The 10,859-nt window shown below is 37.9% G+C and overlaps 1 protein-coding gene across 1 annotated transcript in view; it reads left to right on the top strand.

Moving 5' to 3' along the window:
- The window catches only part of HMG20A (high mobility group 20A), a 12,747-nt gene extending 2,267 nt beyond the window's left edge, over positions 1 to 10,480 (top strand). The window contains 7 exon segments of the mRNA XM_029084420.1: positions 1 to 44; positions 1,452 to 1,667; positions 2,926 to 3,058; positions 3,430 to 3,461; positions 8,495 to 8,570; positions 9,463 to 9,678; positions 10,335 to 10,480. The exon segment at positions 1 to 44 is cut by the window's left edge and continues 38 nt beyond it. Of these exon segments, the coding sequence (XP_028940253.1) occupies positions 1 to 44; positions 1,452 to 1,667; positions 2,926 to 3,058; positions 3,430 to 3,461; positions 8,495 to 8,570; positions 9,463 to 9,678; positions 10,335 to 10,471 (854 nt within the window). The 3' untranslated portion in view covers positions 10,472 to 10,480.
- Positions 10,481 to 10,859: the final 379 nt, after the last annotated feature.

The following is a 10,859-nucleotide window of genomic DNA, read 5'->3' as shown; positions in this document are numbered from 1 at the left end:
CCTCTAATACTGCTGAAAACACCGAGCAGAAGCCTGAGGAGGAGGTGAGATGAAATAATAGTGACTTCTCAATGAAGCAAAACCATGGAGTTCTGTCATTATGGTTTGTGCTACCTACTGAGATTTTTTTTGATAGGATCACAAACTTTCATCCGTTTGCCATTTTCATCTTTTGATTCTAGTTTTCTCCTGTATTGCACAACTACACACAGGAAGCTTAGGAAAGCTGGCAGTGATAATGTGCAGAGAACAGCACATGTGTTTCTAGCTTAGCCAGCAGGATCCACAGACTGGTACTGCATTCAGTCTTTTTCTGAAGACTGAATGTTCCACTGCCACAACTTTATCTCTTGTGAGTCAGGAAAGTGAGGCCGTTGTAACTCTTCTGGGCGTAACTGATGTCTTTGAAAGCATTACACTTATTACTTTAGACTATACATTGTTTACCGTCCTGCACTGATTTTTGGGGGCTAAATCATGAAGGAACTGAAGCTTGACAAGAAAATGGTTTTGGTTTTTTTGATACATGCATTTGGAATTCCTCCTTGTAGTTTGTCTTCAGCTGTGAGATCCTTGTTTAAAGAAGTAGTAAAATTCCAGAAAGGAAATGGAAACCAACATGATGGCAGGAACTTGTTGATTAGGGGAGATATTAGAAGTACCAAAATAGTTGTATGTATATAACATAAGAAAATAGTGTTGTCCAGAGATTGCTGTAGTAGTAGTATGAAGCCGAGAGGGTGAGTGGTAATTATGTCTTTCCTGTGACCTTACTGTGCCACAGGCAAACCTTGCAATGTTCCCTCCTTTGGATTTTGTTCATCTCTCTGTTGGGAAAGAAAGCCTGTAGAATAGATTAGACTAGAAAAGCCTGTATACCATCCTTTCACCTACATTTTGGGCACATGATGCATGAAGCTGAAAGATTTGGAAGGGGCAAAATAATTAATTAACAATAATTAACTAATACACAGAATCTCTCCATACATGATATTGAGGCTAATGACTTTGGAGGAGGGTATATGAGGGTGAGAGTTTAAAACAAACTAACCAAAAAAGAAAACAAAAATAATTAGCAGTTGCATTAGCTAGGATGATAATTTCATGGGTTATCAGTCCTCGTGGTTTTACAATCAGAAGTTGATGCAGATGTTATTTTATTGTCCCTGTGGACCAGGAGGTACTGCAAACAACTTTTCTCAGTGAGACCTCTTTGATTTTTTTTTAATTTTTTTTTTTTTTTTTTTTTTTTTTTTTTTTTTTTTTTTTTTTTTTTTTTTTAGAAGAAGGTCAAGATTGCTCTGAAGTCAGGTTTGAAACTTACATGCCTGGAGAGGATGTATTGCAGCAACATGCTCCTGATGAAAGTGTTTAAGACTTATTATTTATTCCTTCCAGAGGTGATAATTCTTTTCCTTCAATCTGAATTTTCTTCCATTTTCATTTTGCAGCAGCAAAGAACTAAACGAGGAGGCTGGGCCAAAGGGAGAAAGAGGAAGAAACCCCTTAGGGACACCAATGCCCCCAAATCCCCCCTCACAGGTTATGTGCGATTCATGAATGAGCGTAGGGAGCAGCTTCGAGCGAAGAGGCCTGAAGTCCCTTTCCCAGAGATCACCAGGATGCTGGGCAATGAATGGAGTAAACTGCCTCCTGAGGAGAAACGGGTATCATTAAACTCCCTTTTCCTTGTTGGATTATGGTTACTGTTAAATGAGAATATTGTTGTTTAGTGAGGAGGTTAACATAGGCTTTTGATGTAAGTTGTGTATAGGAATATATTTCAAAATAAGGGGCACAGATCCTCCAGAGTTCAAATAATGAACTCTGGTGGAGCCATAGCATTTCATCCAAGTGTGACTTGTGTTTGTTTTTAACTCCGTTACTGCACTCTTTCAGCAGCACATTGCTGGAGACAGAAAAGAGGAATTAATGTCTTATGGAAGGATACAGTGTCTAAAAGCAATGCAAACCCAGCATCACCAAATTTGCACCCCAATCCAGAACATTTAACAGGGTCCTCAGCAGAGTCAAAACAGTGTTGCAAATACATGGAATTTATAACCATTAGGTGTATTTTTATGATAATTTAATGAAAATAAAAGGCATATCAGGTGACTGAGGTTCACTCTGATTTCATACTTACTTCCAGTGAATTTTAAACTCATTGGGGAGAAAAAATTGGCAAGGCAACTTTTTTTTCTTGAAAGGGTCCCATTAGTAAGTCTTATGACCACTGCTTCAATGGTTTTCAGTTCATCAGTTCCCTTAAAGATTTCTACAGTTAAGCTCATTCCGTTATGCAGATGTGTGAAATATCTTCAGGCTAGAAAAAGATTTTTTAACCTAAATACAGTTGGCTTAAATTGATATAACCTAGGCTTTTTTATCTTTATGACACTATTTTCCAAAAGCTATGATGTTTTGTTCACCTCTCGGATTTGCAAAGTGTATTGTAGAATGATAGTGTTTTTGTCTGTGGGGCGTGAAAACTAGAGTGTATTGGGACCCTACTGTTACAGGTTTGAACCTTAAAGCATGACCTGCTAAAGTATTTTTGTTTGGCAGCATTTAATCCTGGCCATAGAAAGGCAATTCTTAATTATTTGGTCTATAGTGTGGAGGTAGTATTCAGTTGAGTAGCTTAGTAGCAGGTTACCTCTAGGTCTAACGAAAAAGAGTTAACAGAATAGTGATTAGAATTTATTAAAAAAAAAAAAGAGAGATAAAAAGGGACACTAGAATACAGTAATTTTATCCAGAAATCTTATGTCTTTACATCTCTCATACATTCTCATTGTTTCTTCACTCCTTTCCTGTTTGCATAGGTGAAATGGATCAGCACTTCATCTGACAAGTTGTTTTTCTTCCCTTCCTCCTGAAGGGGAGGAAACTCCCTGAAACTCTTGGACTTTTTTGTTTCAGCGATACCTTGATGAAGCAGATAGAGATAAGGAGCGTTATATGCGGGAGCTGGAGCAGTATCAGAAGACTGAAGCCTACAAAGTCTTTAGCAGGAAAGCACAGGACAGACAAAAAGGCAAATCACACAGACAAGGTATTGAATGGGACAAAAATACGTGCCTAGCTAGAAGAGAAGGTTCCCAGCTAGTCGTGTAGCCTGACACTCATTTAAAGCCTTTGATTTAAAGGCTTGTTAAAAAGTGAATATGCTTTTTCTATGGCATTTGCATTAGCTGTGTGTGAAGTGATTTGATTTATATAAATTTAACTGTATCTACATTGTATTGGAGGGTGCATTAAAAGCACCAAAGTTAGACACACCTTCTGTGTGACTTAGGAAAGTTGCACAAGTTTTCTGTCTAACTGTTGTGAAATTATGGTTGTGTAAATGCTTTATTACTTTGGTTCTTATTTCCTGAAATCTTTAGTATTTTGGGTGTTTCTTGATTGTTTTTTCTTTTTCAGATGGAGCAAGACAGGCAGCCCATGATCATGAGGTAAACCTCTTCATTGTACCCTTACATCAGTGGGGTAGATACTCAGATGAAGAAAGTTTCTAGTGAAGTCAATAAAAACCAGTTTGTGCCAGTTGAAGACTCTGATCAAAGGTTGAATGTACGAATTCTTCCTCCTTCTATGCAGTTTTTGATCAGTTAGAAACAACTGAGTACTCTTATGCTCACATTAGTATGATGAAAAATAAATTTACTAAGTCTTGGGCAGGTACAAATGATCTAAGATAAAGTGGGAGTGTAGGGTGCACTTAAAACATAGATCTGTTTTGTAATGCTAAATAGATCAATGGGTGCAAGTCAGTATAATTCAATTCAGCCTTTAAGTATCTGGTGTGTTAGAGGCTCAACTTGCAGAATTTTTACTTTGAAATTTTTCAAAGCAGAGAATTTTAATTATTATTAGGTAAGTAAACATCAAAGTAAAACTTACAAATAGCTTGAGACGTAGATAAACCTTCCCAATTTGCACCTTTTAGGTTGCTGTTTTGAGGTAGTGATTTTCTGCAGCAACATGAATGCTTGTGGCTTCCTTGAGAAGAAAATGGAGAAAGCAGCCAAATCGTTGGGAGGTCTCTGGCCTCTTACCCCCATTCCCCCTTCATATATATAAATATTGGAAAGGAGTAATAATGTCTGGAGATAAGATGCCTATGCTTTAGTTGATGAGACGTATCACACATCTTGTGCATCCTGGCTGACTATGGTATCTGTCCCCTTGAAGTGTTGAAACTTTCTCTCTCCAGCTGTATCACCTAGGGCCACAGAGCTTCTGTCATGGTTACCAATAAATTGCAAACAAAAAGCAATGAGAAACCTTGTTTATACACAACCTCTTCACTTGTAAGCACTAGGCCTTTCTGAAAGATCTGTTTTTCTTTGTGAGGCTTTTTGCCTTGGGAAAGCAATCAAGTTGCTTTTTAATGTGTTCATTACAATAGTGACAAGAATGTGCACTGCTGAGAGGCAACTACTAGTCATGTCTACTTTAAGGAAAATAAGTTTCACTTCCAGGAAAATGCTTTGGTAGTATGTTTTTGATATGTCTGTTTATTAACTCTCAAAGAAAGTCCTTGCAGTAAGTTTAGTCTTTAGAAGTACATGGTCCCCAGGTTTCCTGATTCTATAGTCACTGAATCTAAGTTTGCCTTTAATTGTACAAAAAGATTACTGAAGGCTTCAAGTTCTACGTTGACTCTAGCATTTATATAACCTTTAAATTATACCGATAATAAACTACAAATTGAGTCTTGCCTCTCATCCTACTAACTGAAGCTATCATTGCTGAAATCTCCTATCATAAATGTAGTTAAAAAGGAGTCCTCCATACCCTGCGGGACTTTTAGGCTTCATCAAATAGTTATTACATAGTTGAGCTAGCAATATGGTAGGCAGGCAGGCATCCTCTTCTGAAGGTCTGCACCTTTGCTTAGCATTTTTCAACTTTATATTCTAAAATTCCACATGCTTTTCACCTGATATGCTTTCACATCTTTTCTGAAAGGCAGACAAGTATTATAATCCAGGACAACAGGTAAGGAACAAGCAGAAAATATTTGGATTGGTTTTAGCAGTATGTATTCAAGTCTTGCTGCTTTCTCTTATTGACTATTGACTATTATTATTGACCATTTGACATTGACTATTATTATTATTGTGTTTGTGATCAGTAGGTGTGATCTGATTATTTCTTCAGAGAATGTAAGAACATAAGGTCAAGGAAGCCTTTCCTTCTTCCCTCAGTTCACTTAAGTGTTCATGATTTAGTTTCTGTGAGTCAGTGTTGAACTAATTTTAAATATTGTATATAGAGATGACCTCTAAGAAGTATTGCAATGAACAATTCAAATACTAATTATAATTAAAAAAAGTATGAGGCTTGGGAAGGTGAGAGGAAACTTTTAATAGGCAGATGTAGCCATGAAAACATGGAGACACTGTCTCAGTGAGCTATGGGCCTGAAATAGAACATTTTTCTTCCTCCAAATCCAGGTTTTATAAATATGACATATAGCAGTGTACACTAGGACTATTAATTGTCATCAGGAGTGACCAAACCGTTGTTAATTGTTCTCCATTGTTCTGTTATTGCTTCTTTCCTCAAGCTGTTTGATTCAGAGTAGGTATAGCTCCATGCAGTCAGTTACACAGCATCTTACTGGCAAAGATTCATATGCACATCAAGGAGATTAGGCATTGCCTGGTAGTATCTACAGCTACTGAAGATAGGGAAATGGCTCCCATAGTAGGAACACACGAGAAGATCACCATCTGCTCTGAGAATAGTTTTGTATGAAGTAGTGTATTGATTGTATCTGTTCCTTACATTGTCTGCACCTGACCATACAAAGAAGGATGAGCTTAAACTCCCCCAAAATCTCAGCTTTCTCTTTACCATGCTTCGCCATGTCTCTAAGAACTTCAAGTCTGATTTGTTCTGGAACCTCCAACAATCAAGCTCGGTTTTAATAACCAGGTGAGAATGGTATTATTTGTTGACACTCTGTAAGCATCTCAATCTTACTTAAGGCAAATAATAGAAACAATAATTTTGGTTCTCTTTTGATTTGAGGGGTGACAAAATAATATGCAACCTGAACAGACGGGGCCTTTTCAGTAAAACCTTATGATTTTAATCCTGAGTGAACCTCAGAGTAGCTTAAGTACTTCAGAGCTCTCGAGAGGATCTTTTACATGCTGGGTAATGCAACAGAAGAGTGCTGATGGTTTTCATTATCACTATTCTGTTTAGTGGAGTTTCTTGGTTGCATTTCAGAAGCTGAACATTCATCTAGTTGCTTTAATATTTTTCTGGTTTTACTTGAAGAACCTGTATCCTAGGGCTGCCAATAGAATACCCTGTCCTCTTCACAGTACCCTCTCCTCCACCATCTGTTCTCTAGGAGCTAGTGATGATCCAAGCCAATGCCTCTTCACATGCAGGAAGCAATAGTAAGCATGAACGTAGGACACCCATCCAAGATGGGTGTCCTACAAGTGTTTTAATCAAGCTTCATAACTGCCAACATTTCTTAGTGCATGTTAATATGGCAATCCTAGATTTTGGGGTGAAATTAATTCCTAGCCATCTAGAAAGCATTCAGACAAGCTGAATGCACATGCAAACTTCTGTACATGACTTCTTATTTCTAAATACATCTTCTTGAAACTTTTTCCCTGTAGTAGCAAGTATCAGAACTTCAGTGAAGAGCACATGTGATCATCAACCCCTAGCAACATCCTTCTGTTTCTCATAGAGCTGAGAAGGTTTTTTCCCCTCTCCCTCTAGTCCTGCCTGTTTCTAGTGCATCTTCAGTTGATTCAGGCCAAGTGAGCTTTGGGTTTCTGACTCAGCAAATACAGAGCTTCCCAGCTGTAATTCTACCAGACAGTAAAACTCAGCTTATCTTTTACTTTAAAAACAATCAGTTGACAGTCTCCTGAGGTAAAGACAGGGTATCTGAAGCTCTATTTAGTCTCGTCTATCTTGGTTGACTGCCAAATGGCATTCAGCTCACCCCATCCAGCCCCTCTGTGGCAGACACCAATATGATACTGAGCTCAGGTGCCAGAATTACCTTTTCAGCTGTTAAACATTTAGGTTTTCTGCTGAGTAGCAAATCGTGTTTGACACTACATAATTTTTGAGGATGAATTTATGGTACACTATCAACTAAGGTGTCTGAGAGGTTTGAAAAGCTTTTATTCTCCACAGAGATTCTCCCATGCTTAATTTTGTTTCTATATTAAGTAACAGGTTGATTGTAGTTGCTGCAGTTTATCAAACCAAATTTACATTGGCTTTGTCAATAACAATGCAGGCTTTAAAGCAAGCGTTAATTCCCATTCCTTTTGACATGCAGAAATAGTGACTGAAGTATATTATGGTAGTTATTTTCTTTAAGTCAAATTAAGGTTTTTCATGTTTTTTTGACTAAGTTATATAGTATTTGCTGCTTTAAAAGTTGCAGTTTTTTTGGTTTTTTTCTAAAGAAAGCCTATTATAGTCACAAGCAATAAATTGGCATCAAATCTTCTGCACCTGAAATGCTCTCTTAGATTTTTTTTTTTTTTTAATAGCCTCAAGTTCACATAGTTGAATTCACCAACTTTATCAGAAATTAAGTGAAGAAATCTGAAAGTTGACAGGCAAACCCTTCACTACAGGCTTTATCTTAAGATGGCAAACTTCTCTTGTGTCTTAAAGTGAAAAAAATTTGCAGTGTTTTATTTTTTTGTGGTAAGCAGCAGTATGCAGGAGACAACACACCAGTTCCCTGAAGCCCTCGCATTAATGCATACCTGCTGTAGGCAGTGTCAATGACTGCCTTCTGAAAGCAAAATATGCCTGTACACATTCACCTTTATCCTTCCAAGATGTACGTACTCTCCAAGCAGGTTTTCCCCATGGACTATTACAAATCATGTTTGTACACTTTCTTTTCAATAGTGACGATGTCCATGTAAATATTTAAAAAAAAAAAGATGTGGCTTGCTTGAAGCACTGTGCAGCTCCCAGGACTGGTACACTCTGGAAAAGTCGCTTATTCTTCTGTTAGCTGTTCTTTCCCCTGGCTATTTTCTCCTTGGCTTTGGTAGTGAAAGACAAAGAACTATGAAACTTACTGCTTATTTTTATCTCATGTTTGTTGATATTCCTATATACACTGTTTCAGAATGTGTCAGTGAAATGCTTTCCAGTGGAAAATATTAATGGATTCAGATAGTTTTGGAACTGAATGATTCTGATGTGTAATGTTATTAGGGTAAAAGGGTATATTTTAGTATATGATATTTCTTGATAATGGTATTTGGCCTTTATTAAACCTATATCTTCAGAAACTGAGATCTACCCATTGGCCTTTCTTGGCAGGAGATGGAAGCTTCTTCCATCCAGACAGCTCTTTATCTGCCTTAGTTCTTGGTCTCCCTTCTCTTTCTATTTTCTTGATCAAAACAATTTCATGAATTCCTGAAAACTAACAGTATTTAGCTATGTGCTATTTTTTCCTTTGTAGAAGGAAGCAGATACAAAGGAGAGATCTGTTTTTGATATTCCGATCTTCACAGAGGAGTTCTTGAATCATAGTAAAGGTAAGTTGAACTTTTGCAGGGCCTCCTCTTTGCTTTTCCAAGGGTTTTGCCAGGTGCTGTCCAGCTGAAGAGTTCTTGCACTCTCCCATCTCAGCTCGAGTAATGACTTGGGTGTAGTCGATCAGTGTTTCTAATTTTACCTTACCACTATATCAGAACAATGGCTGCAACAGCAGTTTTTCCTGGCTTTGTCTTTCAAAACTTATTTTTGGGGAATGTTTCTGACGTTTAAGCTCCACTTGCTGTTATTCCAGCCATTCTGATCTCGATCCTGCTGTTCTGCAGGATTAAGAAATATCTAAGATACAGCATGATGGTGATTCAGGCTAGTTAGCAATATTACTTCCCCCGCCCCCCACTTTCCTGCCCCAGATATGTAGAAGATTCCGCTGACACATTTTCTGTTACGCTATTTGTTCTTTGTAGCTGCATGTCCCAAGATTAGGATTTTTTGCCAGACTTCCTGGAGACTTTCTTGACTGAACAGGTTTCAGATTCAGATACTTTTTCTGATGATCCATAGAAATGTATTTTTCTAACTGGTATCTTGTCTATAGGCCTCTTATTACTCTTACCACTGCTGCTAAGCTATATCATATTTAGTGCATTCAAAATAATTATTGCAGTCTGCCTCCCTTATCAATACCCCTGTTCACTTCCTTTCTGATGCTTTGAATGTCTTCTAATTTGTCTATCTGTCTAGGAAGTAAGTCGAAGTACTACTGTAGGTACTATTGGAACTCTGTGATATTTTGCTTTTTCATCTATAAATCAAAACTGCAGCATTTGTAATCACCAGTTGAGCACTCTAGAACATTCTGCTTCATTGCCTACCAATCATAGATGGTTTTTATAGTTTTTTGACTACATGGGAATGGGTTGGTATTCACAGCACGTGAAGCTGAGCTGCGGCAGCTGCGTAAATCCAACATGGAGTTTGAGGAGAGGAATGCTGCTTTGCAAAAACACGTTGAGAGTATGCGTACTGCGGTGGAGAAGCTGGAGGTGGATGTGATACAGGAACGTAGCCGCAACACAGTGCTGCAACAGCATCTAGAGACCTTACGCCAAGCACTCACAACCAGCTTTGCTGGAGTCCCACTGCCAGGTAAGACTTTTTTCCTTAAGACTGTCTGACATGTTAAATTTAGCTTCTAATGTTTATTTGATGTTGTGAATTTGCAACACGTGGCCTGCTGTTGTAGTTCTGTGGTCTTGGCTGTTTCAGAGCTTTTATTGTATTAGATACTGAAATCTTAAAAGGCATGAAGGGGAAACTTCAGTGTCAGTGCTTTATTTCAACATGACTTTTTTTTTTTTTTTTCTTACTCTTCTTTTCCTATTACAGTGAGGCACATATTCAATCCTTGTTTTCCTTCACTTATTTTGTGAAAATGTTACTAAATAGAAAAGACAGGACCTGCAAGTTCCTTGATTAAAAAAAAGGCTGCATCTGTATTGTCAATTGCCAGGAAATCCACTTAGATACTATGAATGGCCAGCTGAAAGAGTTTGTTATAATCAACTATGAGACCCAAATCAAAGAAACCATGCTTCATTAGTCCTGATACCCTTGGAACTACTCACTTTGGAGTTAGGAGGACATTGTTTTACAGAATCTGTCAGAAGAGGTGGTGCACGGCAAATTCACCTCCTGTAGCAGTTTGCACGTTGGCACAAATTGCCCTTATCATAGTCTTAACTTTTTGGAATTGTTGCAGTCATCTAAATATTCTGTGGCTCATTTTACTGTGTCAACTCTAGGTAGCGGGGAAACACCCACAATGGAAACTATTGATTCCTACATGAATAGGCTGCACAGTATTATTATTGCTAACCCACAGGAGAACGAGAACCTCATAGCCACAGTCCGAGATGTGGTGAACAGGCTTGAACGCTAGTGACTGGGTAAGTGCTTGCTCTTGGGCTGCTTTTGTTTGGCATCTGCCCTGTACCTCTGGCACTTGTTTTGATACTGATTCTTGTGCTGATCACTGTATGGTACAATCAAAAAGTTTTCTTCCTCAAAGCCACAAGAGCAGGTTGACTTAATGCAAGCCAAATGGGGTTGAAAATATCCAACGGCATTAAAGGATTCTGAAATTCCCCTTAGTTACAACATGTTTTATATAAAGACATAACTAGCTGTTTGTGCTATTAGTCATTGTATTTGTATAATGTGAATAAGAATACTGACAGTGCTGTAAAAAAAGAAGAACAGGTATTACCTTTTAAGGACAGGGTGACTAATTTAGAATGTTCCTTTCTTGAGTGAAGTAAACGTGAAAA

Source organism: Antrostomus carolinensis, unplaced genomic scaffold, assembly GCF_000700745.2.
Source record: "Antrostomus carolinensis isolate BGI_N321 unplaced genomic scaffold, ASM70074v2 scaffold32713, whole genome shotgun sequence".
NCBI lineage: Eukaryota > Metazoa > Chordata > Aves > Caprimulgiformes > Caprimulgidae > Antrostomus > Antrostomus carolinensis.
This window is presented reverse-complemented; position numbering and strand designations above follow the sequence as displayed.